Consider the following 19953-nt stretch of genomic DNA (forward strand, 5'->3'; position numbering starts at 1 on the left):
GTTACACATGGCATGTCATAGGAAAGGCAGAGGTGACATCATGACTTCACCTTCTCTGAGCTGTGTGAGAGATAACATGGCAGAACCCATTTAGGTACGAATAGCTGAGTCTCAGGGAGACAGACTGGAGCAACCCACTTGTACCCAACTACAGGCTCCATTTATTGTTATTATTTTATTTCCAGTATGGCCTCCCTCAGAATGGTGCAGCGTTTAATCATACAGGTGCTTCTCCTATTAAAAGCAACCACAAGTGCAGACCTGTGGAAGGATCCATACAGCTCAGATCATTCAACACATTCTAAAGTATAATGCCGCGTACACACGATCGGACTTTCGGACGGGAAATATTCAATGTGAGCTAATTGTTGGAAAGTCCAACCGTGTGTATGCTCCATCGAACATTTGCTGTCGGAATTCCCGCTCACAAATGTTTGAGAGCAGGCTCTCAAATTTTCCCACAACAACACTTGTTGTTGGAAAGTCTAAAGGTGTGTACACAAGTCCGTCGCACAAAAGTTCACACATGCTCTGAATCAAGCAGAAGGAGCCGCACTGGCTATTGAACTTCCTTTTTCTCGGCTCGTCGTACGTGTTGTACGTCACCTCGTTCTCGCGTTCGGAATTTTTGGCCAACATTTGTGTGGCCGTGTGTATGCAAGACAAGTTTGAGCCAACATCCTTCGGAAAAAAAATCCACGGTTTTGTTGTTGGAAAACCTGATCATGTGTATGGGGCATAAGAGCTTAAAAACACTGAAATGACTGGGAAGTAAATATAAGAATTTATCTACAATGGGGGAAAATAACTTACTAGAGTTTAATCTGCAGAAGATAACATATATTGTTTTAAAGAAAACTTCTCCAGCAAAATATAAATTGCTAATGTAGTAATAAGTGGGAATATCAATCTTTGACAAGAAACAAACAGATTACATAAATAGAGGTGATTGTGTGGTAATGATTACTGTTTATAATCTAAAAGCTTTTACTTAAAGTGAAGAAACAGAAGTTGCAATACTGCTTTCTTGACTTCCCAGCAATTCTTCAAATTTAAGTCATGAGTCAGACCTCGTTTCAGCTACTATCCTTTTTAACAGGAACTTTTACACTACTCAAGCATGTAAATATAGTGATACCATCATAATTTTCTGCTTCATCTCTTTCACCTCCAGTACTCCTTATTTTCCCAAAATGTGCAGTCTATGAAGACTCTTACTGATATGCAAATCAGTAGCCAAGTCTATATCTTCCTCTCTAACTGCTTCCCCTGGCAGCTGACATATTGCTACTGCTCTGTAGAAATCAGTCACACGTGGCATGTCATAGAAAGGGCAGAGGTGACAGCATGGCTTCACCTTCTCTAAGCTGTGTGAGAAACAAAATGGCAGCATTCCTTTGGGTATGAATAGCTGAGTCTTGGGGGGACAGACTGGAGCAGTTTTTGGTAACTGATTATACACTTACAGTTCATTGTTAAGAATAATTTCAGTAAACATTGAAAAGGGAAAGGTCTGCTTTGATGTATGTTTTGTGTCTTGTAGCATATACCATTTTCACAGTCCCTACAAAGGACAAAATCTGAACTTACCCTGTAATAATCAGTACTGTACACATCTCTAGACATTCCAAAGTCTCCAATTTTCACTAAGAGGTTTTCTCCCACCAGGCAATTCCTTGTTGCCAGATCTCGATGGACGAAGTGCTGTGAGGCTAGGTACACCATACCTGCTGCAATCTGCTGGGCTATGTGAAGCATCTGAGACTGAGTCAATTCAGTTTGGCGGTTCCCTTCTGCCATAAGCACGGCATCTGGTCCATGGGCCCTGAAATAGAAACAAAATTGTTATTAAAAAAAAAAAGATCACAGCAACTGAGCAGTACTGTAACTGGATAGGTTTCCTAGGAATTCTAAATATAAATAGTAAATTAATCAAATAGGGATTACAGTGGTTACATTTATGGACTTGCTAAAGGAAAAGGAATCAGGGCCAGAAGTTATTATGCTTCCCTGATAGCACCCAGACCCTTATCAAAAGAGTTACAATACATAGTTTTACCTAATTTGACGTAAAAAATGTATGTTTAGAGTTTCTGTACTTATTTGTAATATTGCTGTTTTCAATGATCATCAAGCATAGGCCACAAGGTATTTTTATTGCACATGGGGTTCACTGTTCTCATAGAGGAACTTGCTAAAATGCACAAGTTCCTAAATGAATTGACAGATAAAGAATGTGTAATATACTATGGTAGCCACTCAGATATTGGCTTTCAGCAGTTTATGTAGTCAAGATGATTTGTAATTGCTTGCTATAAGTAATAGTGAATATTAGATGCAAGAAATGGGTATTGTGAATGAAAATTTCTTGATGGCGATGCCTTCTTTAGTTCAATGTAAAAATATCAAACCTAGAGGGAGAGTGTTCATGCAAGATATGTTATACTAACACTGAGCATTCTGCAAACAAGTTCATTTGCTAATATAGAATTTATAAATTGATATTGCAAAACACTGGGGATGATTTATTAAAGGATATGCACATACGCTGCAGCATTGATCATACGTGGACAAGCAAGTTGTATCTGCAAGGTGATTTACTAGCCACCCACAATGTGCATGGAAATGTGTGTGCTGACACCATCGTAAGTGTATTGAACTGAACAAGTCAGTTTTGCTATGGAATATACACTTTAGCGTTCGAAAAATATACAGACTAAGCCAAAATTGTAATTCTCAAGTGTCTATCTGAAATGTATTGGGCCTATCAAACCTGCTGACAAGTTTAACACTTATAATGGGAAGGGTGAGGACATGTAGGTATTTTTGTGAGTATGTGTAAAAGTTTGAGTGCATAGAAACTACACCAGTCAGTGTACAAGATTTCATATGCTGGTGCTTGGGATGGAGTTTGGAGTGGAATGGAGATTGGAGTGGAATGGAGATTGGAGATTTTAATGTACATGTGCTGACTTTTTTCTTATTTGACAACACAATGTACAAATTTTTAGACCTCCCGCTTTGGTTAGCACATGCGCATTTTACTGCTTAGGCAACTTGTCACTCTCGTTTTTATTTCATTTTTCAAGAGGGTGAAAAAAACACAGATGCCTTAATGCACCTTATTAGAGCAGATTTAAAAAAAAGCAGTACTATTTAGATGAAAATGGATCCGTATGCAATAAACATCAGTGTACAACCAGCCAGACAGCTTCAGGTTGGGTATACGTGCGCACATCAATGTACTTAACAAATATACCCAGTTTCAAAAAATATTACATTGAATGTACACATTTAATAATTTGTTGTGAATTCTTAACATCAAGCATTGAAAGAAAAACATTTTCAGAACCAACATTTCTTTTCCATTTTACAACCTAAGAATAATGCTTTTTTATTTCAGAAAGTTCATCTGCGGCCTGTATTTTTGGAAGATGTTTTAGTTTAATAACGGAACTCATTTATTTGCTTTGAAATGTTCAGTCCACATTCTTATCTCAGCATCCTTCCTTCAGTCGTGAAATCAAAGTCTCCCACAGCGTGCAGCTGTACAAAGCCACAACAGTTTTAGCTGTGCTTCCTACACTCCCCCAAATCTTTCTCCCTACTATGAACTCTGCACTCAGACATTGCATTTGACCTTCAACATGTGGTCTGATGTCTGAAACATGAAGCTGTGCAGCATAAACTGTGATCTCAAAATTCATTAAGGTCTCAGACGCATTTCCTGTGACAGCCTCTGGGGGCAGTGCAGGTTAACAAATTATCCAACAAAAGGTTATTTTCAGCTGCAGCTATTAGCGTGGTGAAATGTAAAAAGAGATTAGAAAGCAAATAGGTTATATTACAAATTATATCATTTGGACTTAATTAGATTTTTACCTTAATTACAGTAACTGTAAAATACTGTTTTTGACATTCTTGACCAGTTTATTGCACAAAAGCTTCTGCTCTGTCTTTATGCTTACTGTGATTCTGCACCCTGCAGTTATACTGCATTAGAATATCAAGCCAAGATGTAAATTCAGGGCTGCTGTATGTCAGTGATTGTTAAGCATATTTCTACCAATTATCTAGAATGGCAATAGCTACTGCATGCAAGATTGTAAGGAGCTGTAAGTGAGTGTTGCAATACAGGTTATGAAATTAATCTTGCTGCAGTAGTAAAAAAAAAAAAAAAAAAGATGACCAGCAATGTTATGAAGTAGGGATTACCTACATAATAAACTAAAACCTTCTACAATGGATAGTATGACATAATTACAGGTGGCACATAGAAAACGTTGTGATGGCGGTACAGGACAGACTAAATTTTGGGAGACATTCTTCAGTTTGGACTGAACATGAACAAACCATGCAGGAGGCAGTGATTAAGGAGTGAACCCTTTAAATATCCAAAGATAACAGCTACAATAAAGATTATACTTAACTGAATGAAGATAGGCATGGGAATGTACATACAGTGGGGGCGGAAAGTATTCATACCCCCTTAAGTTTTTCACTCTTTGTTATATTGCAGCCATTTGCTAAAATCATTTAAGTTCATTTTTTTCCCTCATTCATGTACACACAGCACCCCATATTGACAGAAAAACACAGAATTGTTGACATTTTTGCAGATTTATTAAAAAAGAAAAACTGAAATATCACATTGTCCTAAGTATTCAGACCCTTTGCTCAGTATTTAGTAGAAGCACCCTTTTGATCTAATACAGCCATGAGTCTTTTGGGGAAAGATGCAACAAGTTTTTCACACCTGGATTTGGGGATCCTCTGCCATTCCTCCTTGCAGATCCTCTCCAGTTCTGTCTGGTTAGATGGCAAACGTTGGTGGACAGCCATTTTTAGGTCTCTCCAGAGATGCTCAATTGGGTTTAAGTCAGGGCTCTGGCTGGGCCATTCAAGAACAGTCACAGAGTTGCTGTGAAGCCGCTCCTTCGTTATTTTAGCTGTGTGCTTAGGGTCATTGTCTTGTTGGAAGGTAAACCTTCAGCCCAGTCTGAGGTCCTGAGCACTCTGGAGAAGGTTTTCGTCCAGGATATCCCTGTACTTGGCCGCATTCATCTTTCCCTCGATTGCAACCAGTCATCCTGTCCCTGCAGCTGAAAAACACCCCCACAGCATGATGCTTCCACCACCATGCTTCACTGTTGGGACTGTATTGGACAGGTGATGAGCAGTGCCTGGTTTTCTCCACACATACCACTTAGAATTAAGGCCAAAAAGTTCTATCTTGGTCTCATCAGACCAGAGAATTTTATTTCCCACCATCTTGGAGTCCTTCAGGTGTTTTTTAGCAAACTCCATGCGGGCTTTCCTGTGTCTTGCACTGAGGAGAGGCTTCCGTCGGGCCACTCTGCCATAAAGCCCCGACTGGTGGAGGACTGCAGTGTTGACTTTCTACAACTTTCTCCCATCTCCCGACTGCATCTCTGGAGCTCAGCCACAGTGATCTTTGGGTTCTTCTTTATCTCTCTCACCAAGGCTCTTCTCCCCTGATAGCTCAGTTTGGCTGGACGGCCAGCTCGAGGAAGGGTTCTGGTCATCCCAAACGTCTTCCATTTAACTATTATGGAGGCCACTGTGCTCTTATGAACGTTAAGTGCAGCAGAAATTTTTTTTGTAACCTTGTCCAGATCTGTGCCTTGCCACAATTCTGTCTCTGAGCTCTTCAGGCAGTTCCTTTGACCTCATGATTCTCATTTGCTCTGACATGCACTGTGAGCTGTAAGGTCTTATATAGATAGGTGTGTGGCTTTCCTAATCAAGTCCAATCAGTATAATCAAACACAGCTGGACTCAAATGAAGGTGTAGAACCATCTCAAGGATGATCAGAAGAAATGGACAGCACCTGAGTTAAATATATGAGTGTCACAGCAAAGGGTCTGAATACTTAGAACCATGTGATATTTCAGTTTTTCTTTTTTAATAAATCTGCAAAAATGTCAACAATTCTGTGTTTTTCTGTCAATATGGGGTGTTGTGTGTACATTAATGAGGAAAAAAATTAACTTAAATGATTTTAGCAAATAGCTGCAATATAACAAAGAGTGAAAAATTTAAGGGGGCCTGAATACTTTCCGTCCCCACTGTGCATATGATCCAATGAGAGTGCACATTGCTTTTCTTTTTTTAAACATAGATCTATGAATTCTAGGACACCAAAACCAATCAAGCATTGTTTATATTAACCAATGCTTTATGACTTGCTTACTAAGAATAGCCAACCTCTAAATCTTGTACAAACAGTATATCTTTTTGCATACAATAGTCACTCTGTTGATGCACAAGGAGGCTAAAGCATGCTGTATACTCTCTGTTCAGACTCAAACAGCTTCTGAATGAGGAAATCACTATCTCTGGCCCCAGACTATGCAGTTAAATGAAATACTTGCATATTTTGGGACATATGCTGCTTTATGGTGCGTTCAGCACTTTCTCATGTGACCCTATGTAAGCCAGGACAAGTGGTTTACAAAAATGTATGGGTTTGGGGCAAATACATTTATTTATGGACCTTATTTGGGTTTGTATTTCAGACAGTAATAAATATGTGTAGCCAGGAGCTGGCTATTGTGCCTGCAATTCAGGGACATCGCGCAGTGCTGTTAATGTGGAGCTGTCTCGCTCTAGTGTTGGCTTGGATTCCATGTGTCATTTCCTAAAGACAGAACTTAGAGCAGAGCAAAGCATCATGGGATGTGTAGTTCAGAATGCTGGGGTTTCAATTCCAGCAGGATTGGCCTGAACTACAACCACCAGATTGCTGAGGAGAGAAGAACAGACTGCTGGGAGAGGATATAAAAATGCTGGTTTAGGCCTAGATTGCTCTCTTGGGACGTCGCCCTGGATCTGCCAGCAGGAGCTCTGTGCCAGTGTGAGCTGTGGCTGAATCGTGGCCTGCATGGGAGAGAGTTATACAGCTGCATCCAGAGAGACATCCGCGGACAGTATCGCTTCCTATCTACAGCGGTTTGGAGGCTGTTCCTGATCCTCCAGTGTTACCTGCACTTCAGATCCGCGTAGGCCGCGGCACAGTGTGACGGAGGTCAGATGCCATTCCCTGAGCCAGGACCCAGAGGGAGAACCTGAAGGAGTCCACATCATCATCTGCATCGCTACCAGCAACTTCTGTTACGCTGCTGGTGAGCGGTCACCTGCCCATTTAATCCCATAGACACTGCATATAGACATCATTGTCTCTGCCATATTCCTGATATTTGTAGTGCTATTGGATGCAAGTTCAGCCAATCCCATAGACACTGTATGCAGACATCTATGCACACTTAGGTCACACAGGAAAAGTCTGTATTTTTAAAGGGATTAATCACATATCAGCTAAATTTGCTCTGCTCTAACATCAAGGATCATTCCCTTCATCATACTTTAAGTGCTAGCTGAAGATCTGCTGGATCTTGCGAGGTTGTCATTAAACCCTTCTATCCTCTCCTTAACGTCACAAGTGACTGAGTGTGGTCTAACACAAGGGGCCTGCTCTCATTTCCCTGGAACTCTGCTTAAAGGAGCCATCCAATTTAAACACAACAGTTTGTTGAATGTCTGTCAGTTGTTTGATGTTAAGTGCCTGTGGGCTGAGGAGATAGAGTGGAGTGGTCTGACATAGTTCTATTAAGTGTCAGTCCCCTGCCTCTCTTCTGCCTATTCACATAGGCCTCAGTGACCTAAATGGGTTGGATTGCACTGTGTTTATTTGCATTTTGTCCTGCTAAATATAAATCTCTAGATTACACAATCGCATTTCATACTAGTGCTAAATTATTTAATCCTTATGACGTACAGTTTTATGCTATGCATGTCATTTTTGCCTCAGTAAACAAATTTAAACTGCTTCACCTGCATCGTGTAAGTTTATTGTTATTGGTGACAATTGGTAAAAATGACGAAACCCAGGGTGTCAGAGGTGTCGGAGGACTTGCAGAGTCGGGGCAACCAGTGGGGTACCGATTCTATCAGTGGCCCTCACGCGGGTAGTGCTACATATGTTTTCTGTCATGCAATTTTCATATTTTATAGATCCTCGCTAAGTTATTTTGTATTCATACTTAACAGATATAGTGGTCAAAATCATCTATGGTATGTCGCTTGTATACTAATAGTGTGTAATCTAATTTCACATGTAAAACAACAGACAGCGCCAGAAAAGTCTGGCCTAACCACAGTTCTGTAACAAATATATTTTATGTGTTGTTGTAGAAAAGACTAATTTAAAGATTTAGCTAGAACAGGCTCCAAGATCTTTTTAGATTAATGTGTAGACATTTCTTCTTAAAGCAACCAAGGTTTTCATGTACCAGGACCTGTGATCAGTGGTTCAGAAACCAGGAAAAGATACATACTGCTGCATAAAGATTCACCTTCAACTCTATGAGGCAGAATCCCAGTGAAAAACAGCTTACATTGTATGCTTAATATCGTAGACTTCAGCTGATCATTCAGCATTCACTAGGTAAACTAGTATATTATATTTACTTTAAAATTTGAACTGAGAGACTCCTTGGGTGCTAGGAGAGCACTAGGAAACTCTGGAAAAGCTATTGTCCTTCATTGGAAATCCCCTACATCACTGACTCGGGATAAATGGAAAATGATAGTGAGTACTACTCTTCCCTTGTATAGAGCCATATACAACAGCAGAGGATGTCCCTCTTAATTTGATAAAGTGTGATCCACATGACTTGGGAACACCGATACTGTGATTATGACTTCCTTTGGTATCATGGTTGGAAGGTAGGGCTTTGCCCTATCTATAAGGATCGTTCTTTATGTGTCACCTTTTTTGACTTACATTACATTTTACCCAGTCTCCCCCTGGAAGCTTCCCATGGGGCTTGTTCTCTGCTGTTGGGGGGCATAATGTTTGTTCTGTGGAATTCTTTTCTCTGCGGATTTACATTTACATTTATGTGCTGCCTAGTCTATCTAGTCCTCTGTATGATGTCTGGGGAATTAATGTATAACGTCTACCCTGTTGATGATCCTGATGAGGGTGTTCTGGTGTTGAAAACAAAGTTTTGTTTTTTGTTCCTTTCTTTTGTAGATGGACTCAGTTTGTAGTTTGTATGGAATCATTCTTGTGCTATTTCTTTGAAAACTCAATAAAATAAATTTATATTAAAAAACAATTGAACTGAGACGAAAGAAAAAAATCTCAGAATGTAATGAGAATCCAAATTTCTCTATCACTCAGCATTAAAGTAATGAAAAGGGCCTCACTTTTACAGCAATGCTTCAGATTTCTTTACTCAACTTTCTTTATGAGATAATGCATGTATGTGTGCATGCACATGTGCGAATGTGGGAGGTTTTCCAAAAAACTTAAGCTGGCCCCTAGATGGATCGAAATTCATCCAGTTCAGCAGAGACCAGAGGAATTTTGATCCATGTGCAGCTTCCCCTGCTAGACAGAAGTTGATTGTTAGATCGACTTCTGTTAAACGGGAATGTTGGCAAACCTTTTTCAATTGCAGGATATTCCTTCATCCACCTCGCTTGTGTGAATGAAGAAATCTGTTCTTTTTTTTTCATTCACCCCTCTGGCTAAATGAAAAAAAATGACCCATCTATGGTCAGCTTTAGTTAGCAATGGCTACAAACTGGACTTAAACTTTCTATAAAAGGCAAAAATCCCCTTTTAAATATGATTACTGAGTTCCAAAACATGCCTGATTTTTAACACAACAATATCAGTGGCACATACTCAGGATTTTAATCTTCTTCTCTATTATGGAGGCCCAAGTCAAAAAACTTGTTTTATAAGTGTTTGACTCTCCTACCAGCACATTAGAAATGGCCTACCAGCACATTAGAAATGGCTTGATAATCACAAGCAATTTGATGGAAGCCTTAACAGGAAAGAGCCTCAGTAACTACATCTAAGATTCCCTATTTAACTATTGATGATCAGAGTTGTGAAGATACAATCTGTTTCACATGTGTCCCTCTTCTACGTGTGTTAGAATATGTGTTTCAGTCTGTAGAAAATAAATCACCAGAGCAGTTAAAACAAACAATGTATGAAGATTAGGATAAGAGCCTAGGTGGAGCTGAATTTGTAAAAGCAAATATAACAAATTATTTTCATGAAGACATATTGTTCCATTTCATCACAGCATGCTTTTCTTTTAGGCAGTGCCCTATGAAACAATTCTCTCTTTTTTATGACCAGAAAAAAACACTGGTAAAGGTGGAGTCCCCCACCATGAATTAGTGCACAGTCTTGTGTGAGTACTCTAATAATACTAATATTCTAATATTCTAAAAATACTCTAAGGAAGGAACTTATGTGCATGCAGATATTGCCAGAAACTACTAGATAGGAGATAGCATAACACAGGTATGAATGCAGAATGCACTGCTTTATAGTAACTAGCTATATAAATAGATAGATACATATACAAACACAAATACATTCAAACACTCAGTGGGGGCAGTTAAAAAACTGCTGTGGTTTATGTATATGTGATTTAAAATATCCATGATTTTGATTCCTAGAATATGTTTGCTTCCAAATAGGTGACAAACTGGGATGGTCAATTAGCGCTAAAGGCTTTTTAGCTCTATGCCCCAGCATAAAATTAATGGATGTCTGACATCTCCTTCTCAACCCCCCCCATTTTACCTAGAACCTTTATATAGTTAGCATTGGTGTGCGCAGCCTATTGCATTAGGGTGTGCACACCAAAGATAAAAACACACGTGTGTGTGTCTATATATATGGCCCTGGCACATTCATCTCTCTGCCAGCACAGTGAAAGAGAAATGCGTAAGCACTTCTCTTATGGCAGAGCTGGTAAGAGGGAGATCTTTCCCATCTCCCCACTTCTACACAGAGCAATAATGCTAATGCACACTAGGTGATTAGGGTGTGCCAAGGTACATTCCGGCACAACCTGTGGGCACGCCTATGATAGTTAGATGTTATGTCTGCTGAAGGCCACACATATTCAATTCTGTTAAAAAGTTACATCTCTTAGATAATTAATATTATAGTGAAAACTCCAACTTAAAATATTTTATTCAAGTGAAAGGGCACCTAAAGCATTGTGTGAAGTAGGCAGTTCCAAAAATATAGAGGAAGCATAGCCTTTATCAACTGGAAAAGGTCTGGAGACTCAAACCAGCTGAGGGCCACAAAGAGGGTGTAAGAGAAAAAATAATCATACATACTATCAATTATCATACTGTTTTGTTGAGACGTTTGGTATGTATAAGAATTTATAAATGTATACTAATGCTTTAAAGATACCAGTATCCAGTATCTCTTTTACAATAAGTAACTCACACAAAATTTTGAACATGGCAGTTTTTCTTTTAGATCAGTAGGCTGGACTTTACCTTAAAAACTTGTTGAGGTCACCATGCTTCATATATTCAAAGACCATAATAAGAGGGTCTCCTTCCACACACACCCCGTAAAACGTTACAATATGTTCATGCTGCAAGTTTGTCAGTAATTCCGCTTCTCGATGGAAATCTTTCCGTGCATTGTCACTAGCATCTTTTAGCGTCTGCAAAATAAAGACACTGAAAATCAGTCTTATATAATAAAGCAGATCATTGGTATTCTACGTGTGTACATAAATACTGCACTATGCAAAAATGATACGCAAGAATTGACAAGACTGAAGACATTGTATGAAGCTCTTAACCGAAAAGAAAAACACACACACACAATAATAGCAATCTGGGATCTGTGTCTGTAAGTAGAATTCAAAGCTGTTAGTGTTGCTTGGCAACTAGAAGACGGCAAGTGAAGAAGCCAGAGAGGCCAGTATAAAGGGGGGGGGGGGGGCAAGGGATGCTGCCTGTGTCGATCATTTCACATAAGCAAAAACACAATACTTCCCACTCGGCCCATGTTCCCCATATTATCCATTTATTATTAGATTGCATGATGTTCTGTTCATCCTAAAAAAAATATGATTTTACAAAAGGAGAGGCTAGATTCTGTGAAAGAGGTGTCAAGAGGATGGTTATATTTAAAAGAAGGACTTGAAGAATTTTGGCTGGTCAGATTACACACTCAGAAACACTGGGGGAAAAAACCCTATAGTAAGGTATTTAAATAGTCCTTCTACCATAGAAAATCATATTTACATATGATATACAAACACTACACATATACGTACTTAAATTAATAGACATACTGAAATGGTGATTTCTTGGGTACATGTCTAGATCTTCATTTGTTGTCCATACTACTTAATAACTAGAAAGAGAAGCCCAGCTATATATCTTTCCAAATCATTTTGAAATATTCAAAGGATTTCCATTTGTCCTGAGCTCTTGGGGGATTGACTTGCACTATGTCTGTAGCACCTGAGCTCTGTTCATTTAAAGTATTTGCGAACACACTTCTATAAATGTTGATTGTAATACAGCAAATAGTATTTTTTGACTCTAATAACAAATAATAGTTATTTCCTTTTTTTTTTAAACCTTATTCAGTGGCCATGTGATCTGACCTCCCTCTTCCACAGAGCAGGGGGCATATCTGTTTAGTAAGCAGGTGGGCAGCGTATTATGTGACATACCAGTGATGTTCCTCTTCTGTGTGCTGCATTCCAGAAGGGTGTACATTCTGCAATCCATTCTCTATAAGCAGCTGCTGTTTTGACAGCAAGGACCCTGCTGGGAACCAATACCATTCAACACAGCAGGACTGGGCAGTCGGCGTGGCAGCTAAACTGACCACAGGAGGTACAGGCATGTGTGCACTGGCAAGGCATTATTTAAATCCAAACAGGAAGAAGGAGCTTGGCATGGTTGGAATAAAACAGGATAGAAGGGGAGGATCACAGGACAGGCTACATTTACCCACAACAATATGGTGTAGCATACACTTTAACTCATTTACATTGCACAGTTAAGTGGATATCTAATATTTTACTATTGTTGGGTTGTTACAGACTATAGAAATATTGTGCTCAAGTGTTATAATTCATACACATGAATGATCTACATTCATATATCACATTTTTAAAAATAGAATATATATTTTAAATAAATATATAAAATCACAGGGCCCCATATTAAAAATTTAATGGGATCATATTCATTTCAGGCATGTACCCCTATTGATATCCCTCTGAAATGGAACTAAACCATTTGGATCCTCCAGGCTTTTTCCATAATGTAAAAATATGCTCAGAATATTTGCACATTATAGCATGCTTACCTTGTGAATGCTCTTTTTCATCAATGAAAAAGTTGTGGTCCCTCTTGTCACCAGTGCTTTTATCTTCAGCCAGTTTTCTAGGTTTGGCGTATCTTTACCAGACTGAGATGATGTAACTGCCATGCATATGCACAGGAGTTACTTTGTCCCACCAAAGAATCATGCCAGGTATGGACACCGAGCTGTGCATTATGTGCAAAGTGTACTGGCATACAGAGTATCTTCTGTTAGTAAAAGCTTTTCTGTCTGTGTTTTTTTTGAAACAGCAGTTTAATTCCACTTTAACACTGGTTGTCAATGGCAGGTGGCCTTTGTTCACCCCCACTGGGTTCAATGTTATACCTCGTAACACTGATGGCCTCTTTAACTGAACACTAACTTGTTATAGCCAGGTAGTCTTTGTGAATCTCTGCATAGTCCACGGGTACAGGCAGAGCTGCTCAAAGACTGAAGCATTTCAAACTAGCACTTTAAGCATATACTTTAAAGCAAATGATTGTCCTCTATAACAGGATCTTAGACAATAATCCACTCCAAAAAAAGTCTGTGTGTAGTGCTTTTTGGAGTGGGTCAATCTCCACAACAAGATCAGTCACACTATCATCTGTGCTTAGCTCATATTTTTTTTTTCCCCCTTGGCACAACCATTTTTATTGTGTGTAGCTAAATAGACAGAAAAATACAATAGAAATGTTACCTTTACTGCCACAAGGATTTTATCCTGCTCTGGGTACAGGTTATAACATTCTGCAAGAAACACTTTGCCAAACGCTCCTTCTCCCAGTTCTCTCTTCAGGACGATGTTGTGCCTCTTTATGTGTTGAACAACTGTTAAAAATCAGCATCAACATTATAGTGATTTTTTGTTCTTTTAAAAGATTCCTATGAGTTAATAAAGATATCAAAACGGAGACCGCAATACCTCAAAATTCTAATCTAACTTTGTAATACAAATGTTACTTGAAATACCCATTAAAATGCTACCTAAACATTTACTATTATTCAATAAAAGTTAAAAGAGGTATTTCATCTAGGTATACATTCACTTATATAATTAAAATGAAACAAAAAAATAAAACAAGATCTTCAAGTTTGGACCAGGGTTATCTTTTCTTGGACAGGTGCAATTTAATTAGACAGAACATCATGGCTAGGCTTTTCTACTTGATTAAGACCCTACCTATCTCAGTTCCCAATCCCCTTCTCAGAGCTATCCAACCTCTCTTTTCCATTTCAACTGAGCCTATAACCCCCCCCCCCCCCCCCCCATGTTGAGAAATGCAATCCTACAACATCCAAAAACTGAAGAGGAACTATCTGTTCCTGAAATCCAGCTGTAATATGTTGCCTCTCATCTGAGTCAACTTATAGACTAGTGCAGGCACAGACAAAGCAAATTGTGGAACACTATTGAGCAATTCTTAATTTCTATTCCCCTACTGTACATACCATGCTGTGGTGTGATCTGCTCTATTCACAGAATTTTAAATCTCACCCAACGTTGTTTCTCACTTGGATCCTAGCCAAAAAGTTCTTGGGTATATCGGATCTGTCTTCAACTCTGTCTCCTCCCATTCTGGGAGAACAGTGCCTTTTCCCCAGGTACTCACAATCCCCAATTTTTAGCTCTCAGAGTGATGGATATCTATCAAGCTCTTCATTTTATCCTTAATCCTTACTTGGATCTCTTCAGATTCCCTTAAGTCTCGGTCCACTGACATTTTCCCTTTTTCCCCCTCTCCTGGACCACCTGGGTTTTTTACACTCCCTACCTCTGGTTAAACCCGTAAAGTTCTTCACTCAGTTGTGTATTACAAACCTGTAATGCTCCTTGCTGAGATTTGTTTGTCTGCAAGACTGTTATACAACCTGAACTTGCTGTTTTGTATCACTATGATACCTTTTGTAGTGACATGCATTTGACTTCAATGAACAGGGATCCGACTTTGATCCCCGACAATACCAGGCACTGTGTATGGTATGAATCTTTAGGGGGAACTCCACACAAAATGTTAAAAAAAACGGCATGGATTCCCCCTCCAAGAGCATACCAGACCCTTTGGTCTAGTATGGATTTTAAGGGGAACCCCCAAAACCCATACCCAAACCCCCAAAATCCATACCAGACCCTTATCCGAGCACAGCCTGGCAGGTCAGGAAAGGGGGTGGGGAAGAGCGAACGCCCCCCCCGAACCGTACCAGGCCACATGCCCTCAACATGGGGGGATGTGTGCTTTGGGGCAGGGGGGCCCCAAAGCACCTTGTCCCCATGTTGATGAGGACAAGGGCCTCTTCCTGACAACCCTTGCCATTGGTTGTTGCGGTCTGCAGGCGGGGGGCTTATTGGAATCTGGAAGCCCCCTTTAACAAGGGAAAATAGGGAAACATTGATTTTCACATGTCATGCGACATGAGCTCCCAATGTTGGAGTGTTTGTTGTACCAGTGTGAACCCGGCCTAATAATGAGTCCAGGTTAGTAACATTAATGCCGCAAACAGACGACTGGAATTTCCGACAACCAAACCGTGGATTTTTTTCCGATGGATGTTGGCTCAAACTTGTCTTGCATACACACAGTCGCACAAATGTTGTCGGAAATTCTGATCGCGTGTACGCGGCAAAAGTGTAGTCAACTTGAATGGGTTTAGCTACACTGTCTCAGAACTAGAATGTTGTCTAGTAGTAAATGAATGTGAAGAAGGTGCCATTTTGGTATCATTGGCAGACATACACATAAGAGCAAAGCTAACTTGCTGTCACAGAATAAGAACCTTACTTAACATTGCAGAAATGTCCCAAGGGGCTCTTGACTGACTATCAATGGTCACATGCAATTTACATTACAGCTCTTGTCCCAGGATTCAAGAAAGTTATTAAGAAAGTTGTATGTGACATTATGAGCATGTCGCTTTCCCATGTACTTGTCGAAATGGTATGCTTTCCAACTTTGGATGAAAGGTCAATCTTATATACTACTGTAACTGAACACCTACATGCCTATTAACAAATCCTCTATTGGAAACTTAATTAAATTTAATGAAGTGAATGAAGCTGGCTTGCAACACATAATGTACCTGTAAATAGTCAATAAATATTGGGAAAGACAATCATTTACTGTCACACCTGACTTTTGTAGTTGATAGTAGCCTTATTCAAGATTTAGGCGATCTTTTTCTCTGCCACTTATCTCACGTGGTATACTTGAAAAGCTGATCTGCCCTGTTTATAAATGCCAGGGTTTTCTAGCCATGCGTACAATCCAGCCAGAATGTAGTATAAATAGAAAAAGCTAATCTGAACGTGTGGAAAACTTGTTGAGTAGATGGGGGTGCCAAATTTAGAAATATTTTGATGAAGTATCCTAAATGTATTTTAAGGTTCACTGAAACGCTTGTTAGACATGGCATGATAACATCTATAACAAATATCCTAATCACTCATAATAGTTCTTAGAATAGTACAGCCCATCCAATGCAGCAATCACAGTGTGTTCTATGGTGTTTAAGAAAATACTGAATATTTCTGTCTGATTACTTGTTTATTATACGGGAAAACATGACTGAGGTTCTGGCAACAAGGAAAGAATAATACTGGGAACCCTGGAAAGTACTTCTAGAACAAAATAACTAAATATACCATGATTTTTTACAGTTCCTGTGAAAAGAAAAACAAAACAAAACAAAACAAAAAGTAAAGTTTAAAGTATAACTAAAGGCAAAACTTTTTTTAATCTTGGCTAAAGTGGAGAAGGGCTGGAACCCCTGTCAGGTTTTTATTGCTGTCTGTACCCCTCGTTAGGGAGATTCACCTTCTCTATTTTTCCTGTTTACAATTATAACTGAAAGTGATAGAAAATTGCAAATCTTGGGTTGTCACCAGAACAGTAAGAGAGGGGAAATCTTCCAATGCCAACATTACTTTTGGTGACCCTGGTCCTCACTAGGGATGAGTCGAACACCCCCTGGTTCCGTTCGCACCAGAACTTGTGAACAGACAAAAAATTTGTGCAAACATGCGAACACCATTAAAGTCTATGGGACACAAACGTGAAAAATCAAAAGTTCTCATTTTAGCTTATATGCAAGTTATTGCCATAAAATGTGGTTGGGGACCCGGGTCCTGCCCCAGGGGACATGTATCAATGCAAAAAAATGTTAAAAACTGACGTTTTTTTCAGAAGCAGTGATTTTAAGAATGCTTAAAGTGAAACAATACAAATGAAATATTCCTTTAAATATCATGCCTGGGGGGTCCCCTTAGTCTGCATGTAAAGTAACGCATTTTTCCCATGTTTAAAAAAGTACCGAAGCAAAATGACATTTCTAAGGGAAAAAATGTCATTTAAAATTGCTCACGGCTGTAATGTATTGCCAGATCCCGGCAATATACATAAAAAAAAAAATTTTTAAATAGTGTGGGTTTTCCCCCCAAGTCCATACCAGGCCCTCCAGGTCTAGTATTGATATTAAGGCGAACTCCAAATTTTTTTTAAAAAAATGGTGTGGGGGTCCAACCCAAAATCCATACCAGACACAATGGGCCTGGTATGGACGGAGGGGAACCCATGCCATTTTTTTCTTAATTCTGTCATAAGGCTCCCTTTAACCACTTCAATACACTATATTATATATTGTACACTGCACTATATACCCTGCACTGTATTATATATACACTACACTGAGTGCACTATATACTCTGAACTGCAGTATATATACTATACGGACTACACTATATACTCTGAACTGCAGTATATATACTATACGGACTGCACTATATACTCTGCTGAAAAATTGGGCCTCAGGTGTTGGTGGTGGCAGAACATGGTAACCCCTCACAGTTACTCTTGTTGGGCACAGGAACAGTCCCTGTTGTTAAATATTATTTCAAAACATGTAGTTACGTGCCCCTGTTAATCAGGGGCAGAAACATTGGGTCTTAGGTCTTGGGGGTGCCAGAACACTGTAACTCACAGTTACTCTTGTTGGGTACAGGAACGGTCCCTGCTGTTAAATATTATTTCAGAGGCTGCCTGCCCTCTTTTAGTGGCCTGTGTGCGTGTGCCTCTCCTAGGAGGCCTTCCGGACATGATGGGTATTTTTTTTTTTTAACACCGCACTACACTGTATTATATACTGTGTACACCACCTGAAGTGTATTTGAAACTATACACCCTGTATTATATACTGTGTACACCGCCTGCAATGTATCAGAAAGTGTACACCTCCGAATGCACTGTATATATAGGCTACGCTGAATGCAGAGTATATGCATACATATATATATGTATACTAGTCTGACTGTATATATATATATATATATATATATATATATATATATACATATATATATCAAATACACTGCCTGTACTGACTGAATATAGAGTTTACACTGTATATATAGGCTACGCTGAATGCAGAGTATATATATATATATATATATATATATATATATATATATATATATATACACAGTGGGGACGGAAAGTATTCAGACCCCCTTAAATTTTTCACTCTGTTATATTGAAGCCATTTGCTAAAATCATTTAAGTTCATTTTTTCTCCTCATTAATGTACACACAGAACCCCATATTGACAGAAAAACACAGAATTGTTGACATTTTTGCAGATTTATTAAAAGAGAAAAACTGAAATATCACATGGTCCTAAGTATGCAGACCCTTTGCTATGACACTCTATATTTAACTCAAGTGCTGTCCATGTCTTCTGATCATCCTTGAGATGGTTCTACACCTTCATTTGAGTCCAGCTGTGTTTGATTATACTGATTGGACTTGATTAGCAAAGCCACACACCTGTCTATATAAGACCTTACAGCTCACAGTGCATGTCAGGGAAAATGAGAATCATGAGGTCAAAGGAACTGCCTGAAGAGCTCAGAGACAGAATTGTGGCAAGGCACAGATCTGGCCAAGGTTATGAAAACATTTCTGCTGCACTTAAGGTTCCTAAGAGCACAGTGGCCTCCATAATCCTTAAACAGAAGACATTTGGGACCAGAGCCCTTCCTAGAGCTGGCCGTCCGGCCAAACTGAGCTATCAGGGGAGAAGAGCCTTGGTGAGAGAGGTAAAGAAGAATCCAAAGATCACTGTGGCTGAGCTCCAGAGATGCAATTGGGAGATGGGAGAAAGTTGTAGAAAGTCAACCATCACTGCAGCCCTCCACCAGTCGGGGCTTTATGGCAGAGTGGCCCGACGGAAGCCTCTCCTCAGTGCAAGACACATGAAAGCCCACATGGAGTTTGCTAAAAAAACACCTGAAGGAGTCCAAGATGGTGAGAAATAAGATTCTTTGGTCTGATGAGACCAAGATAGAACTTTTTGGCCTTAATTCTAAGCGGTATGTGTGGAGAAAACCAGGCACTGCTCATCACCTGTCGAATACAGTCCCAACAGTGAAACATGGTGGTAGCAGCATCATGCTGTGGAGGTGTTTTTCAGCTGCAGGGACAGGACGACTGGTTGCAATCGAGGGAAAGATGAATGCGGCCAAGTACAGGGATATTCTGGATGAAAACCTTCTCCAGAGTGCTCAGGACCTCAGACTGGTCCGAAGGTTTACCTTCCAACAAGACAATGACCCTAAGCACACAGCTAAAATAACGAAGGAGTGGCTTCACAACAACTCCGTGACTGTTCTTGAATGGCCCAGTCAGAGCCCTGAATTAAACCCAATTGAGCATCTCTGGAGAGACCTAAAAATGGCTGTCCACCAACATTTACCATCCAACCTGAC

The 19953-nt window shown here is 39.6% G+C and overlaps 1 protein-coding gene across 3 annotated transcripts in view; it reads right to left on the minus strand.

Moving 5' to 3' along the window:
* Positions 1-19953, minus strand: part of NTRK2 (neurotrophic receptor tyrosine kinase 2) — a 314432-nt gene that overhangs the window by 41623 nt on the left and 252856 nt on the right. For all 3 annotated transcript variants that reach the window (XM_073633556.1, XM_073633562.1, XM_073633547.1), the window contains 3 exons: positions 13897-14027; positions 11357-11529; positions 1591-1825 (listed from right to left, as the gene is read on the minus strand). In XM_073633556.1, coding sequence (XP_073489657.1) covers positions 1591-1825; positions 11357-11529; positions 13897-14027 — 539 coding nt within the window. The remainder of the gene's footprint in view (positions 1-1590; positions 1826-11356; positions 11530-13896; positions 14028-19953) is intronic.

Source organism: Aquarana catesbeiana, linkage group LG01, assembly GCF_042186555.1.
Source record: "Aquarana catesbeiana isolate 2022-GZ linkage group LG01, ASM4218655v1, whole genome shotgun sequence".
Lineage (NCBI taxonomy): Eukaryota > Metazoa > Chordata > Amphibia > Anura > Ranidae > Aquarana > Aquarana catesbeiana.